This window comes from Scyliorhinus canicula, chromosome 10, assembly GCF_902713615.1.
Source record: "Scyliorhinus canicula chromosome 10, sScyCan1.1, whole genome shotgun sequence".
NCBI classification, from domain to species: Eukaryota; Metazoa; Chordata; class Chondrichthyes; order Carcharhiniformes; family Scyliorhinidae; genus Scyliorhinus; species Scyliorhinus canicula.
Window position 1 is genome coordinate 121,077,701 of NC_052155.1, and position 17,151 is coordinate 121,094,851.

The 17,151-nt window shown below is 50.5% G+C and overlaps 1 protein-coding gene across 6 annotated transcripts in view; it reads left to right on the forward strand.

Annotated features, from left to right (window-relative positions):
* Positions 1-17,151, forward strand: part of LOC119972633 (putative leucine-rich repeat-containing protein DDB_G0290503) — a 590,251-nt gene that overhangs the window by 523,310 nt on the left and 49,790 nt on the right. For 4 of the 6 annotated variants that reach the window (XM_038809653.1, XM_038809651.1, XM_038809652.1 and 1 more), the window contains 2 exons: positions 10,375-10,468; positions 10,853-10,923. In XM_038809653.1, the coding sequence (XP_038665581.1) occupies positions 10,375-10,468; positions 10,853-10,923 (165 nt within the window). Of the gene's footprint in view, positions 1-10,374; positions 10,469-10,852; positions 10,924-13,080; positions 13,127-17,151 lie in introns of all 6 variants that reach the window. The other 2 variants (XM_038809656.1, XM_038809657.1) reach the window with 2 other exon arrangements.

Below are 17,151 nucleotides of genomic sequence, written 5' to 3' on the forward strand. Positions count from 1 at the left end.
ATCCTGGCCACACGGGGGCGGGATTTACGCCGGCCCCGGGCGATTCCCTGACCCTGCCGGGGGGGGGGGGGGGGAGGGGGGGGGGGGGGGGGTCGGAGAATTCCGCCCATTCTTTCTCAGATAAGGACACCAAACTGCACACAATACTCCAGGTGTAGCCTCACAAATGCCTTATACAATTGCAGTATGCCCCCCCACGTAACCTGTCTAAAGTCCGCTGAAGTATCTCTGCATCCTCCTCACAGCTCACCCTCCCACCCAATTTTGTATCATCTGAAAATTTGGACATAATATGAGAGTTAGTACCCTCATCCAAATCATTAATATATAATGTGAACAGTTGGGGTCTTAGCACAGATCCCTGTAGTACCCCACTAGTCACTGCCTGCCATTTGGAAAAAGACCCATTTATTCCAAAGTTTTGCTTCCTGTCTGCTAACCAGCTTTCTATCCATCTCAAGACACTAGCCAAAATCCCATGTGCTTTAACTTTACATGGTACTCTGCTATGTGAGAACTTGTTGAAAGCCTTCTGAAAGTCTAAATAAACCACATCCAGTGGTTCTCCCTAGTCAACTCTATGACTTATATCTTCAAAGAATTCTAATAGATATGTCAAGTATAATTTTGCTTTTGTAAATTCATGCTGACTTTGCCTGATTATACCACTGCTTTCCAAATGAGGTGCTAGGAAATCCTTGAGATTGTCTCTAGCAACTTCCCGACTACTGACGTTAGGCTCACTGGTCTATAGTTCCCGGTTTTCTCTCTACCCACCTTTTTGAATAGTGAGGTTATATTAGCATCATTCCAATCTGTCGGAACCATTCCAGAGTCCAAAGCAGCACATGTTTTCGAGACTGCTTCAGTGCGATTTTCACTGTAGGACACCTTTCCCATACGAATGGAGGTAGCTACGTATTTATACAGCTGGTGCCTTTGTGAAACATAGATGATGACCATCAAACCATTGTCAATTGTTGTAAAAACTCTTTAAAAAGTCCTTACCTGGTCGGGCCTACATGTAACACCAGATCCACAGCAATGTTGACTTCCAAAGGTCCTCTGAAATGGAGGGCAGTTAGGGATGTGCAACAAATGCTGGTACAGAAAGCGACGCCCACATCTTGGGCGGGATTCTTCAGTTGCCGATGCCGAAATGGCAATCGGCCGGAGAATACCCGTTTGCGATGGAATCGGGGGCGGCACCGCTTTTGCGATGCTCCGCTCCGTCCACAGCGGCATACTCTAGGAGTACGCCGCACCAGCGGCCTCAGAATGTTACCTGAGGCCCCCCCTCCCCGATCCACCACCCCCGACAGCGTGGGGGTCTCATGCTATTTTTTGTCGGGAACTTGGTGTGGCGGCTGCGGACTCAGTGCAGCGCTACCACAGTCGGGGGCGAACCGATCCATGGGCAGTGTGAACTTCGGCAGGGGCTGGGCACTATTTGGAGGTGGTCCAGGAGTCGCGGGACTGGCCAAAGGGAGGGCACTATTTGGCAGGCTGGGTCCGCGCATGGCCGGCACCATATTGCACGCCGCTACCGCTGTAGGCCGCCGCCATGTGCATGCGCGGCCACGGACCCAGCAATTCTCCGGCCGTATCCGCAGCTACAGCCGGGTTCTCTACGCTGTGTGCCTGGTAGCCCCACACGAAACGGAGGATCGGTGACCGTTTTGCACCGATTTTTAGGTCATAAAACACCACCGTTCCTACGTCGCCGTCAGGATATAGCCTGAAAATCGCAGAATCCCGCCTCATGTAAACTAATTTTTTAAAAACGGGTGATTTGTAATCCACCCCTATTCTCACTACCACCCAAACATTGTGTGGGTAGGATATCCGGATTTGGGCCTCTTCTGGCATTCTCATGCAGATGGAGATCAAGGGCCGGATCCTCTGAGCCCGCGCTAGTTGGGAGCATCCCCAGCCGCCGTTTTTCTGCGCGACGCCGGTCCGACTCCATTTCACAATTCTCCCAACATGCATGGTCGTGATCGCTCCGAGAGGCCCGGAGAATAGCCGGAGGGGCTCCGTTTAGCGATTCTCCGGGGCCCCGACGATTCTGTGGTCTGGACGGGCTGAATTACTGACGGCATGACCCCAGGTCACGCAGGCACCGTTCTAACCTGCTTTTAAAAATCATGAGCCAGTCGTACTGGCTCACAAACCGGAAGCAAGAAGTAAGGGAATCGGCGTGAGGGGACCTCTGGGTGGCAGGATGGGCACGGCCATGGCTGGGGGGGTGAGGGGTGTGATGGGGAGGGCCTCCAGGTTGGGGGCGGATGTCCTGTTATGCTCTAGGTGTAGCATAAGCAGCTTCCTTGTGGTGCACTTGACAAAGGAAGGTTCAGACGTGGAGATAACTTCACGTTTATTAAACTATTTACACTTCTATTACTCGGGTTCGACACTACTGTTAATCCTATTATAGCTACTCAGACTGACTAACCAGTCTGCTACAATCCACGTGGTGGGAGTGATAGTGAATCAACCCTGTATCTCTACTCACTGACTGTCTCCACTGGAAAGAGGCAGATCATGTGTGTGGTGTCCTTTATATATGGGTTGGTGTAATGCCCTCCTGTGGTCGTGTCACCTCTGTGTGTATCGTGAATGCCCATTGGTTGTGTCCTATCTAACTGATCTATTGGTTGAGTGTCTGTGTTTCATGTCTCTGGTGCTCCCTCTAGTGTCTAGCTAGGCTACATGTATTTATATTAACCCCTTGTGTATTTACAGTGATGCACATCACCACATCCCCCCTTTTGTACATGTTACATATTTTCTGTATACTTAAAGAAAATTGAACCAAAGACAGGCAGATAAGTTATGGTATGTACCAGTCAGGAAAACAGTGATTAAACATTAAGTCCAAATTATTTGTGTGAGTCCAAAAACCATCAATCATCATGGTCAAATGTCTCTCTTGGTGGGTTGGTGAATATGATGGTGGCAGGTCCTTATGAACGTCATCAACGTCCCTGTGCCACAGGAACCAAGAAGTGGTCAAATCACTTCGCTGTCTGATTTGGAGTCCCTTTTTTTTTTCGAAGTTTGTGATAGTGATGTTAGATGGCATCTTGTAGCTGATAAGTTGTTGACGTTGAAGAGGTACCATCAACAGTATCATTCGAGGTCATATATGTGCCATATGTTGAAGTTGGATAATACTGTGCATACTGGTTTTGGCCAAATGCTGTGTAGGAAGGGTAATCCTGATGAGAACTGTTGAAGCTTGTCGAATTGGAAACAGAATTGCTGCTCGTATAAATACCGGGTGATGGTGTGAAACTAGAACCTTGAATCTGATAGGAATATGGCCTTTGGCCAGGCTGGGGTGCAGCAAATCCTGGGCTGTAACTAAGGCATCCAGTCTGTAGTGCAGATTGCGCTTCCGGTAGTCCTCCTTCGGTCTCGATTCCAATCCGTAGTGCTGGCCTGGTTGAGAATATGCTGCATAGACTGCTGGCTGCTGCATTCCTGAATACTGGGTTTGTCCAGCATAAACTGTCATTGACTGCACTGCTGGTGTGGAAAGAATGTGTAGGTATCGCTTGGAAGGATAGCTGTGGTGAATATTGGTGTATTGCTCTTAGACTGTAGCCACTGCTTGTTATTACTGACCCAGTGTAATTGTCAAGTGATCCATCTCCTGTTGTTGTGGCATCTGCTGTCACCCTGAGCGTGCCATCACTGAGGTTGCGGCACTCACTGTCTGGAGTAAAATCCGGCTTACATGAATCAGAGTCGGCATTTGGTTGCTCCCCATCTGGAGTCTGGTCTGTTTCACCTGAGTCAGTGTTGGTTTGTTGATGCTCCCCATCTGGAGTCTGGCTTGCGTCACCTGAGTCAGCTGTGGTTTATCGGTGCTCCCCATTTGGAGTCTCAGCAGGTTCACTGGAGTCAGCTGAGATTTCGTGAAGCTGCACGTCTGGAGTCGGAACATGCAGGAATGCATTGACTTGTGGAGAGGTTCGAACGAATGAGGTTGGAAGTAACGTGGTGTCACCGGAGTCACCATTGGTCTCCCAGTGATCGTCGAGTGCCTCTGTGCTTTAAGAGATTTTTTTCATGATTTGGGACGTTTCCCCTTTAAATGGGCGTGGTCTGGGGCCTCTGATGTCATGACACATGTGACATCAGATGTAGGAAGCGTTTGCGCATGCGCATATCGCTGTTCCTGTACTGGGGGCCGTTTTCGCAATTGCACATGCGCGGCTTCTCGCGCATGCGCAAACGGACCATCCTGTTCTGAGCGCTTCTCGTGCAACTGCGCATGTGCAGTACCTTTACAAAGATGGCCACCAATCAAAATTGTTCTCTGCTCCGGGATCTCGGCCTCGTGGTGAGTACTGGCGCATCTCTTACCGTTTTCTGCTGGTTGGAGTGTGTTTTTTTTCCACAGTATTTACCGAATTTATCCAGGACTGCCTGGAAGTTGCTCCTGTTTTGCCTTTTGGAGAACTTGAATGTTTTAAAGATTTCTTTTGCTCTGGCACCGGCGATGGTGAGCAGAAGCTCTGTCTTTTCAGCATCGGCCACGTCTTGTAGGTCGGCTGCTACCAGGAAGATTTCAAACCTTTGCCGGAATGCCCGCCAGTTTTCGCGGAGATCGCCGTGGCACTGGAACCGCTGTGGAACCACGATCATCTCGCCTGGGTATTATTGCTGGTTGTCATTGTACGCTGAGTTATGGCTATATGGATTGAAACAGTTCACTCTGGTACCTGTCCTGTTATGCTCTAGGTGTAGCATAAGCGGCTTCCTTGTGGTGCACTTGACAAAGGAAGGTTCAGACGTGGAGATAACTTCAACACGTTTATTAAACCATTTATACTTCTATAACTCGGGTTCGACACTACTGTTAATCCTACTATAGCTACCCAGACTGACTAACCAGTCTGCTACAATCCACGTGGTGGGAGTGATATTGAATCAACCCTGTGTCTCTACTCACTGAGTGTCTCCACTGGAAAGAGGCAGATCATGTATGTAGTGTCCTTTATATATGGGTTGGTGGAAGGCCCTCCTGTGGTCGTGTCACCTCTGTGTGTATCGTGAATGCCCATTGGTTGTGTCCTATCCAGCTGATCTATTGGTTGAGTGTCTGTGTGTCATGTCTCTGGTGCTCCCTCTAGCTAGTCTACATGTATTTACATTAACCCCTTGTGTATTTACAGTGATGCACATCACCACAGGGGGGACGTGCGCAGAACAGCACCGCCGGCTGGAGCCGGGCCGCCGTGGATGGCGGTGTCTGCCATTACGGCGGCCAGGCTGATGGGCACCGACCCTGACCACTGGCTCAGCGCGAGCCCCCAGCCGTGCGTATCGGTGCCGGACCCCCCTCGGGGGGGCCCACCCAGATGGCGGCACCACCGGCGAGTAGGTCCAGGGCCGCAGCCATGGCAGCCCCCAGTGAGGGCAGTGCCATCCATCGGTGGCGCCATCATGAGGGACGTGCAACTGGCCAATCAGGGCATCCATGAAGCCCATGGTATATGGTTGTGGAGGGGGCCATACGGCATGGTTAAACCTGTTGTCTACCCGCAACACCCACTGCAGATCATAATGTTAGGTCACCAGCCAGTGATGTTGGCCGCCGTGGATGGGGCCGCTGCCCTGCATGCAGCTCCTTGGCAGCGTCGGCAGCTCAGAGAGGCGGAGGCAGCAGCGGCTGAGGCAGAGGGATGGGCTGCAGGGGGCACGGTGGCACTGCGATGAGCTGTGAGCTTGTAATTATTAAACACTGTCTGACTCATGGCCACATCTACACCCTCCGCCGGGTGGTCCCTGTAAGCGGGCTGGACACTCCATCAAATGGCCCTGTTGAATCGCTGGGGGCGGGGTAGCGTAGACGGTGGGGGGATGCGGGGGGCGCACATCACACCCACCGGGGATTAAGTTCCCTAACCCCTCGACCACAGTGGCACTCAGTCCCCTACCCGACCCCGCAGGCATCGGACATAGCACAGATGCAGCTTGCATTGGTGTAACGGTGAATTTAATTAGAGAGGTCATATATACGTGCGCTAGCCCCTATAACTAAACTGTGCCCTGCACCCGTGCCAACTTACTCGGTGTCTAACTTCCTGGCTTTATGGGCCCTACCACTACGTCTCTGTGCTTCCCCAGACAGTACAGCAGGAGTGGAGGCGGACTGCTGGGACTCCTGCCCTGCGACTTGGCTCTCCGTTGGCGCTCGTTTCCTGGGGCGGCCTGGCCTGGATGGGCCTGGCTGCTCCTCGGGCGTCCTGGATGGCATGGTGCCACCCTGTTCTGCCCGCTGCCCACCAGATGCACTAGGGACGGAATGGGGAGAGTCAGAGGTGCTGCGGTGTTCCTGGACCTCCCCTGCAGGAGTCAGCGGCACAGGCCCCAGCCCCTCCACCTCGCTCGGGGTGCCCAGTGGTTCTCTCTGGGACGGGGGTGCAAGCAGAGACAAGCCCCGAGGCACCACCGACACCTGGCGCTGACAGTCCTTGAGGCCCGCTGTGGTATCGACCAGGGTCCAAACGTCAGCAGCAATGGAGCTCAGGGAGTGGCCCATCCCCGTCTGGGACCGCGCCACCTCCCTCTGGGCCTGTGCAACGCCATCCAGCACGTGGGCAAGGCCGGCGATGCTCTTAGCGATGGCCTGCTGAGACTGGGCCATGGCCTGCTAAGACTCAGCAAGACTGCGGAGCGTGGCTGCAATGTCCAGCTGGCTCTGGCACATGGCGGCATGTGAGAGGGCAGCCCTGTCCTGGGCCACGGATGACGCATTCATAAGAAGCCCCATGCCTTGCATGACCTGACCCATGGCCGACACCATTGCCCCCATTGCCTCTACCGTGGACGCTACCCGCGCAATGTCGGCCTGGGTGGCAGCTATGATCGGCACCACTCCCTGCTCCTGGATGCTGATAGACTCCTCCACCTGCGTCTTCAGCTGCTGGAAGCTGGCCGTCATCCCGTTGTCTAGTCCCTGGGTGTCTAACTGCATATGGCGTATGGGTGGGTCTGCTAAGTCCAGGAATCCGGGAACCGTCTGGGCGGCAGCTGGTTGCTGGGGCTGACCTGCCCTCCGACCGTCCGGCCCCTCGGATGCTCCTACCTCCACCTGCTATACCGGTACGGTTGTGTGGTGCGCACCAGTCAGTGTCCCAGAAGCCTCATCACTAAAGTGCCCAACCGAGGAGATAGTCTCTGCGATGGTGGAGGGTGTAGGAAATAGCAGTGCCGAGAAGTCAACGTTGTCGTCCAGGCCAAAGACCAGGGTGTCCTGCGTCGACCCCTGGCCCGATGGGCCCTGATTCGTACCTGTCTGCGTTTCACTGTCCGGTCTGTCAGTCCTCTGGGTTGCCGTCCTCTGGGTGTCAGTCCTCTGGGTGTCAGTCCTCTGGGTGTCAGTCCTCTAGGTGTCAGTCCTCTGGGTGTCAGTCCTCTGGGTGTCAGTCCTCTGGGTTGCCGTCCTCTGGGTGTCAGTCCTCTAGGTGTCAGTCCTCTGGGTGTCAGTCCTCTGGCTGTCAGTGTCCTGGGTGTCAGTCCTCTGGGTGTCAGTCCTCTGGCTGTCAGTGTCCTGGGTGTCAGTCCTCTGGGTGTCAGTCCTCTGGGTTGCCGTCCTCTGGGTGTCAGTCCTCTGGGTGTCAGTGTCCTGGGTGTCAGTCCTCTGGGTGTCAGTCCTCTGGGTTGCCGTCCTCTGGGTGTCAGTCCTCTGGGTGTCAGTCCTCTGGGTGTCAGTCCTCTAGGTGTCAGTCCTCTGGGTGTCAGTCCTCTGGGTGTCAGTCCTCTGGGTGTCAGTCCTCTGGGTTGCCGTCCTCTGGGTGTCAGTCCTCTGGGTGTCAGTCCTCTGGGTGTCAGTCCTCTGGCTGTCAGTGTCCTGAGTGTCAGTCCTCTGGGTGTCAGTGTCCTGGGTGTCAGTGTCCTGGGTGTCAGTCCTCTGGGTGTCAGTCCTCTGGGTGTCAGTCCTCTGGCTGTCAGTCCTCTATGTGTCAGTCCTCTGGGTGTCAGTCCTCTGGGTGTCAGTCCTCTGGCTGTCAGTCCTCTGGGTGTCAGTCCTCTGGGTGTCAGTCCTCTGGCTGTCAGTCCTCTGGCTGTCAGTGTCCTGGGTGTCAGTCCTCTGGGTGTCAGTGTCCTGGGTGTCAGTCCTCTGGGTGTCAGTGTCCTGGGTGTCAGTCCTCTGGCTGTCAGTCCTCTGGCTGTCAGTCCTCTGGGTGTCAGTCCTCTGGCTGTCAGTCCTCTGGGTGTCAGTCCTCTGGCTGTCAGTCCTCTGGGTGTCAGTCCTCTGGCTGTCAGTCCTCTGGGTGTCAGTCCTCTGGGTGTCAGTCCTCTGGCTGTCAGTCCTCTGGGTGTCAGTCCTCTGTGTCGTGTGCATATCTAGGTCCTGGGTGTCCGTTTCCTGGCTTTCAGTGTCCTGTGTGTCCGTTCTCTGTGTCTCTGCCTCCTGGGTCTCTGTGTCAGTGGACGGGCTTCCATGATGTCTGGCCTCCCCGCCGTGGCCTGCGTCCCGGGGGGCCACTGGGCCTGGCACTGGCCATGGGCGTGGAACGCCAGACGGGCCGGGACCACCGGCTGCTGGTCCTGTAAGACACAAGACAACACATATCATTCAACAGGTGGCCAGCGGTGAGGAGGTGCAGTGGAGCATGGGATGAGGGCGTGCAGTGGGGCATGGGGTGGATGTGAGGGGGGTCAGGCGGGGGAGTCTCACTTGCTGGTTCGCCTCCGACCTGACAGCCGGCAACATCCCGGTCCTCGGCTCCGCTACGAGGTCCAATGCCCTCAGCTCATGGACGGTGAGCGGGTGCAGTATGGGTGGACCACCTCTGCTTCTCTCACATTCCCTGTGGTTGTGGGCAGTCTTCTCCTGTGGAGGGGGGAAACAAACATCAGTGTTAGGCAGTCCGATGCAGGCAGCGCAGATGTTTGGTATATGATGGCATAGCAGCAGAGGGCACCTCGCCAAATCGCCTGGCACGGGTGGGTGCAGCCGATGTGTGTCAGATATGGGGTTTTGCTGGGGGGTGGGGGGGGGGCACCTTTCACATGTGTGGATGGTTTGCGGGGGTGGTGCCAGGGGCACGTCACTGTGTACTCACCCTACCTGCCCTCGTGAGTCGTGCATCTTCTTCCGGCACTGGTCGCCACATGTGGGGTGTGCCCCATGGCGCTGACGTCATTGCCCACCTCCCCTTCACATACGCCGGACGGTGCTGCACGGGTGGTGGTGTCCACGTCTGGGGCACAGGATCGTCCTCCTCTATTCGACCGCATCCAGCATCGTATCGAGGTCGTGGTCCCTGAACTTCAGGGCGGCATGGCGAGCGGCGGCCATCTTGCGGGTCTCGGGACTCAGCGCCGCTCGAGCACCTTTAGCGACATGTTCCAATGTAATTGATGCGTCGCGCCTATCCGCACCAGTCTGGGGCTGCTCCCACCCTGCTTCTCACCGTGCCCGTGCTGGCCTCTTTTGCGGGCCAGAATTTCTACTGACAGTGGCCCGTTCACGCAGTCGTGAAACCCTCCGGATTTTACAACGGTGTCAACACTTAGCCGCTGGATCGGAGAATCCCGCCCCAAGTTTCTGGCCTTAGTCTGTATCAGGACTTAGTCTGAACTTATTTATAGGTAAGTGCCTTTTTGTCTGATTCAATGGTAAGATCTTTGGCTATTCATTCCGACGGGATCGTCCATTTCTGCAAACGGCGCATCCCCACCACTATTTTCCTGGAGGCATGGGGTGGATTCAATGGGAAATCCCATTAACAGCAGTGGGCGCAGAAGATCCCGCCGCTGGCCAACAGCGAATTGTCTCCCACTGTCAAGAAACACGTCGCTGGGAGGCACGAGAATCTCACCCAATATCTTTTCTCTGTGTTTTCTGTACACACAATAACTTGGACAACGCGCTAAGAACTGAACAAAATTTTGAATACTTACTACCTGAAGCTTACATGTTAAAAGGCAAAATAAAGCACCTCCCCACTCTACACTAAATTCCTCTGTCGTACGTTCTAAACAGCTCACTCAGTCAATGCATGATCATCTCAATATTTCAATTAGTGTTCAAAATGTGTGGTTATGCTCTGCAGTTTACTGCAGAATTTCCCTGAAATGGTTTGTCCTTTTGTATTGTGTGTCCAACAGTAATGAGACTGGCTAATTTCACTTTTGTAAATTAACGTTATTCTTATAAAGAAATAATAATGATAGGAACTTTTTGGTAATTGAGATGGCATTTAGGCCGAATGGTTGATTCATCAATCAAAAGGGAAAGATTGAAGATGATGTAATTGATAGCTTCAGTGAAGAAATGCCCCTGATTAAATCGTTGTGATCAAACATTTAAAAAGGTGACAGTCTCAAAGTCAGAATATTGTTTCACAGCCATTTACAGGAAACCATTGAAGTTCTGAGTCAAGAATTGAAGAAACTGAGAGCTGAGTTAGAAGAAAAGAAAAACGATACTGAACAAATACGGGTATGCAAAATAAATCCTATTTTCATTGTGCACTTCCCTTATATGCAGTGATACTTGCGACTATCTTGCAATACTAATCTTTGTTAACCTTTGTGCATTTCTCATAATATGTTCAATCATTATCCAAGGCTGCGTGAGTTATTTGTAACTTTTGTATTCTTATTTTTAACTTGAAGAACAGAGCTGTTACTTAACCTCTTCCAGTTGTAAGACATAGGTTGTTCAGGAAATTCCATTTTTACTAAGTGCTTTAACAAAACTTGTTATTTGAGAAATAAACATAACTGAGATTCTGTAACTAGTGACTTTGCTTCCCCTCCAATGCATAGCACTTGATAAACTGATCATCTGAAAATTAAATGCATGCCACCTTCTGTTGAATAGGCATTACAGAGTCATTCAGCCAATCAGCAGGTACTGCTCAATCAACTCCGAGGTCTTCTGCAAGATCAAGAGTAAGTAGCTCTATACATCTGCAATTGTATATCTTTGTTACATTTCAACTGTTCATATGAGATCCTTTTTAACAGCCACTTTAACCCCTCAAGGTTTGGAAATTATTAGTCACCCTTCAACTTCCCATTAATAGGAATTTGTGGCCGACAGTATGTACTTTAATGAACCCGCAGTTGGCAGGTACTGTTACCAGTGTAATGCCCATCATTCAAAGGGAACAACCCATCCCACTCCCCAATGGATGAGGCAAGGCACAATTGATTTGATTGATTTACTCCTTTGTTTGCATGCACAGAAACCCATCACCATACATAAATAAAAGGATTTATATTAACTTTAATAACTTATACCTTGTTGATCAGAACATCCCAAAGCAGTTTGCACACCAAAGTACCATTTTCTGAAGTAGATTTACTCCTATATGGACAAACATAGAAGCAATTTTCTACACAAGGTCACGTAAACAACATGGAGACGAAGAATGCATTTTGCGGTGAGGAACAAATGGTAGTAACTGAGAGAATTCCTCCTTCTTCTTTGAGTGGGATCTTTTATATCCTGGAGTGGGAATTCAACTCACAGGGGCAAAATTCATTCACTTCTAGGGACATTACACAGACTTAGGTCTGAGAGCCAGCAAGCAACAGAAAGTACCGATGGAAGTCCCTTAGTTTATAAGTCTCCAAGTAGTTATAGTGTCACAGAATATTAATCAGGAAATTAGAGGTGATTTAGTAGCATAATGTTGTAATGTCACTGGGCTCATAATTCAGGGGCCCAAGAATTGCTCTTGAAAGATGTGTTCAAATCACGGCAACTGGTGGAATTTGAATTCAATTAAGAAATTATGAATAAAAAGATAGTAACGGTAACCACGATAATAATATTAATTGTTATAAAAACCCAGTTGTTTCACTAATGTTCCTGCGGGAAGGAAATTGTTTTTTCTTTTTTATAAATTTAGAGTACCCAATTTATTTTTTCCAATTAAGGGGCGAAACCCACGCAAACACGGGGAGAATATGCAAACTCCACATGCACAGTGACCCAGAGCTGGGATTGAACCTGAGACCTTGGTGCCGTGAGACAGCAGTGCTGACCACTACGCCACCATGCTGCCCGCGGGAAGGAAATCTTAACTGCCCTTTGAAATGGCCTTGTAAGTCATTGTAAGTCAAATTAGGGGTGGGAAACAAATGCTGGTCTTATCAGCAATGCCTGCATCCCATGAAAGAATTAAGGAAAGCAATGGTAATACAGCTATCACGAAGGAATTTAATCTTCATATAGAATGAGCAATCCATTTTAGTAGTAATACAACAGAGGAAAAGTTCACAGAATGTATTCAAGATAGTTTTCTAGATCAGAATGACATGGAATTAAATAGAGAACTTGCAGCTTTAGATCAAGTATTATGCAATAAGATGGGATTGATTAATAAAGTAAAGTTACCATAGTCCTGAATGACCTGAATTCCTGAAAGGAATGTTTCCCCTTTTGAGAGGGAGAGCTGGTGGTGATTTAACCTGAGGATCACCATACCCCAGGTGAGGAGCAAGGATGAAAAGGCGAGTCTTCATGAATCACCTCAACTGGTACAGGAATTGAACCCTCGCTGCTGGTCTCACTCTGAATCAGAAACCAGCTGCCCAGCCAACTGAGCTAAACATGAAACTAGGGTCTCAAATCTGAACAAATTTAAAATATGAAAAACAAGTTGGCTAAGGTAGATTGGGAAACAAGACTTAAAAGATGCGAGGATAGATATGCAACAGCAAACTTTAAATCATTCAGAATTCGCAACTAAAGTACATTCCCTCAAAAAATAAAACCTGTGAAAAAAGTGGCCCAACTGTGGCCAACATGAGAAATAGAAGATATGGTGGTTGTAATGAATTCGGCTTATAATATTCCCGCAAAAGTATTAATCCTGAGCAATGGAAAGATTTGAGAATTCAAACATAGTGGCTAAGAAATTGATAAAGGGAGTAAAAGGAAAATAAGGTCAATCTAATAAGCTATAAAATATTATGTGCTTTAATAGGTATATAAAAAGGAAGAGATTAGCGAAAGTAAACGTGGGTCCCTTAGATTCATTGATGGGAAATGGCAGAGACATTAAAGAAATACTTTCCACTTCTCTTGTTTATTGACAGCAGAAAGAAATTCCAGAAAAAAAGAACCAAGAATGCAGTGAGAAAGGTGAATTAAAATAAACTACCATAGATCATAAAGTGTAAGTCAACCTCTGAAACTTCCAAAAATCCTTCCTAAATCAGGGGTCAACTTATTGCTGAGTATAAAATGTGATCCGCCATTTTGAAATGTGAAGAAAAAAAACCTAACACAAGTAATTCGTATTGAATGAATGTGGCACAGTTTATTGAATTAATTACTTGTATCAATATACTTATAACCACAATCAAAGCGTTTTAAAAGGGTCAAATTCAATATCTTTGGCATCTAATGCAAAGAGTTCATAAAATTAATTGAGACACTTTGACTATGACACCATTGTAGCAATCCCACACTGGATTAGATGCGGCACTTTTGCTTTCAGAATCGTCCCTCCAAAACAAATCATCTTCCTCTTTATCCATTAAGTTTGTTGTTCTAGATTTTATGAACAATCTGATGACACTTTATGCATTTATATCATCTAATGAGTTGATAAACCACACAAAATATCAAATGATACAGTGCACATATTTTTGTTCTTGGTGAAAAAAAATGTTCTCTGTCAACCATCCACGTATTCTACTCGGCACAACCATGATTCTTGAATGGCTTGTTGAGGCACATAACTATGGGTTGAACAAGGAATATTAGATCTCCTAGTATCCTGCAATTTGGATGTTGTTTCTTTGCAGGCACTCTTGATCACATCGGTTATTTGGGACATGGTGGCACGGTGGTTAGCACTGCTGTCTCACAATGTCATGAACCCGGGTTCAATTCCGGTCTTGGGTGACTTGTCTGTGAGGAGGTTTATGTGGGCCACTGGGACGCCTATAATCACACATTTTCAATCCATAACTTCACTCCATCTCATCCGCCCAACCATTGCTTTGGACGTGCATAAAAGCTCCTGCAGGAAATTTCTACAAATTCTTGAAATCTCATAGAATTTACAGTGCAGAAGGAGGCCATTCAGCCCATCGAGTCTGCACCGGCTCTTGGAAAGAGCACCCTACCCAAGGTCAACACCTCCACCATATCCCCATAACCCAGTAACCCCACCCAACACTAAGGGCAATTTTGGACACTAAGGGAAATTTATCTTGGCCAATCCACCTAACCTGCACATCTTTGGACTGTGGGAGGAAACCGGTGCACCCGGAGGAAACCCACGCACACACAGGGAGGATGTGCAGACTCCGCACAGACAGTGACCCAAGCCGGAATCAAACCTGGGACCCTGGAGCTGTGAAGCGATTGTGCTATCCACAATGCTACCATGCTGCCATATGAACTGGGAACTTCTCCACCGCCTCACCTTGGGGACCAGGCTCAGCAGCACTCCTTTCCTTTTCACCCTCTTTCTCTCCCAACTCCATCAGAATGGACGACAGGCCATGTACCAGGAACTCAACCTTCTGGAAGTGGACTCTAGCCAGGGACAGTGCTCTCTCTATTGCAAGAACCTCTTTGTGCACTCCATTGCCTCCATAAAAACGCCCCACAATTCTTGGAATTGGGCCTTGATGACCTGTACCTCAGAGCAGAGATTTTCAGCCGAAACAACATCTTTGTTGGCAGCCTGGTGCACGATCAATAACTCCCGAAACATAGACTCTTGTACTCTGCCTTACTGGGCGGAACCAGCAGGCAGGCTTCACCAATGATCTTACAGTATCGGGTACCTCCAACACCAATGATCTTACAGCATCAGGTACCTCCAACCTAGGTACCGTAATACCCCTAATACGGACTACCACATTCACCCCCTGTTAAAAAAAAATAGAGTCCGGCGGGGGTAGTGGTCTTGCATTATACAGTGGTGGAGGTTATGGCGGTACCTGTCGGTGGTACAGTGTTTTGCCTTTTGCATGTCACACAAATTATTTATAGGTATTTATTTACAGGTACATGTCATAATGAAGCTATTAGTCGATCGGGGGGCCTGGTCGTCCTCTGTGATCGTCGCCGTTTCGGTGATGTAGGCACCGTCTGGGGCATCCGTGACTCCGGGAGCGTGGCTTCTTCAGCTTCATTACCCCTGGGTGGGACCAGTGGAAGGACCGATCCCCTTGGGAAGGGGGCAGCCGTGGGGTGCGCCAGTGGGAGGGTGGGTAGGGTTGGTGAGGGTGGTCTGGGTGGGGATCCAGTGAGCGCCAGGTCCCGGAGGGAGACCGTATCCTGCCTGCCATCGGGGTATGCCACATAGGCGTACTGAGGGTTAGCATGAAGGAGGTGTACCCTCTCGACCAGCGGGTCCGACTTGTGCTCCCGCACGTGTTTGCGGAGCAGAATGGGTCCAGGAGCTGCCAGCCAGGTTGGGAGCGAGGTCCCGGAGTAGGACTTCCTAGGGAAGACAAGGAGACGTTCATGAGGTGTTTTGTTGGTCGTGGTACACAGTAATGATCGAATGGAGTGGAGAGCATCAGGAAGGACCTCCTGCCAGCGGGTGACTGGGAGATTCCTGGACCGTAGAGCCAGTAGGACGGTCTACCAGACCGTTTCGTTCTCCCTCTCCACCTGCCCGTTTCCCGGGGGTTATAACTGGTCGTCCTGCTTGAGGCAATGCCCTTGCTGAGCAGGAATTTATGCAGTTCGTCGCTCATGAAGGAGGACCCCCTATCGCTATGGATGTAGGCAGGGAAACTGAACAGGGTCAAGATGCTGTGGAGGGCTTTAATGATAGTGGCAGCGGTCATGTTGGGACAGGGAATGGCGAACGGGAACCGGGAGTACTCGTCAATCACGTTCAGGAAGTACGTGTTGCAGTCGGTGGAGGGAAGGGGCCCTTTGAAGTCCATGCTGAGGCGTTCAAAGGGGCGGGAAGCCTTCACCAGGTGCGCTTTCTCTGGGAAGGGGGTAGAAGTGCAGCTTGCACTCCGCGCAGATTTGGCAGTTCCTGGTGATGGTCCTGACCTCCTCGATGGAGTAGGGCAGGTTGCGGGTTTTGATAAAATGGAAGAAGCGAGTGACCCCCAGGTGGCAGAGGTCATCGTGGAGGGTCCGGAGTCGGTCCACTTGTGCGTTGGCACATGTGCCGTGGGATAGGGCATCAGGAGGCTCGTTTAGCTTGCCGGGACGATACAAGCTCTCGTAGTTGTAGGTGGAGAGCTTGATCTTCCATCGTAAGATCTTATCGTTCTTTATCTTGTCCCGCTGTGCATTATCGAACATGAAAGCTACCGACCGTTGGTCAGTGAGGAACGTGAATCTCCTGCCAGCCATGTAATGCCTCCAATGCCACACAGCTTCTGCTATGGCTTGGGCCTCCTTTTCAACAGAGGAATGGCGGATTTCGGAGGCATGGAGGGTGCGTGAGAAGAAGGCCACGGGCCTGCCCTCTTGGTTGAGTGTGGCCGCCAGAGCTACGTCGGATGCGTCGCTCTCAACTTGGAAGGGAAGGGATTAATCGATTGCGTGCATCGTGGCCTTTGCGATGTCTGCCTTTATGCGACTGAAGGCCTGGCGGGCCTCTGCCGACAGGGGAAAAACCGTTGATTGGATTAGTGGGTGGGCCTTGTCCGCAAAATTGGGGACCCACTGGGCGAATTTGAAAAAAAACGCAGGCAACGTTTCAGGGCCTTGGAGCAGTGTGGGAGGCGGAACTCCATGAGGGGGCGCATACGTTCGGTGTCAGGGCCTATGACTCCATCGTGCACTACATAGCCGAGGATGGCTAGACGATCGGTGCTGAATATGCATTTCTCCTTGTTATAGTTCAGGTTAAGGAGACTGGCGGTATGGAGAAATTTGCGGAGGTTGGTGTCGTGGCCGCAGATGCTGACGTTGTTGAGGTATGGAAACATGGCCCGCAAACCGTACCGGTCAACCATTCAGTCCATCTCCCGTTGGAAGACCGAGACCCCATTTGTGACACTGAAGGGAACCCTTAGGAAGTGGTAGAGCCGCCCATCTGCTTCGAATGCAGTGTACTCGCGGTCGTCCGGAGAGACAAGAGACAGTGCCGTGGACGATGCAGCAGGTGGTGGTGGAGGGGGGAGTGCACGGCAAGAGTGCCGGTGACCTGACAGCGAGAGGCAGGCGGCCAG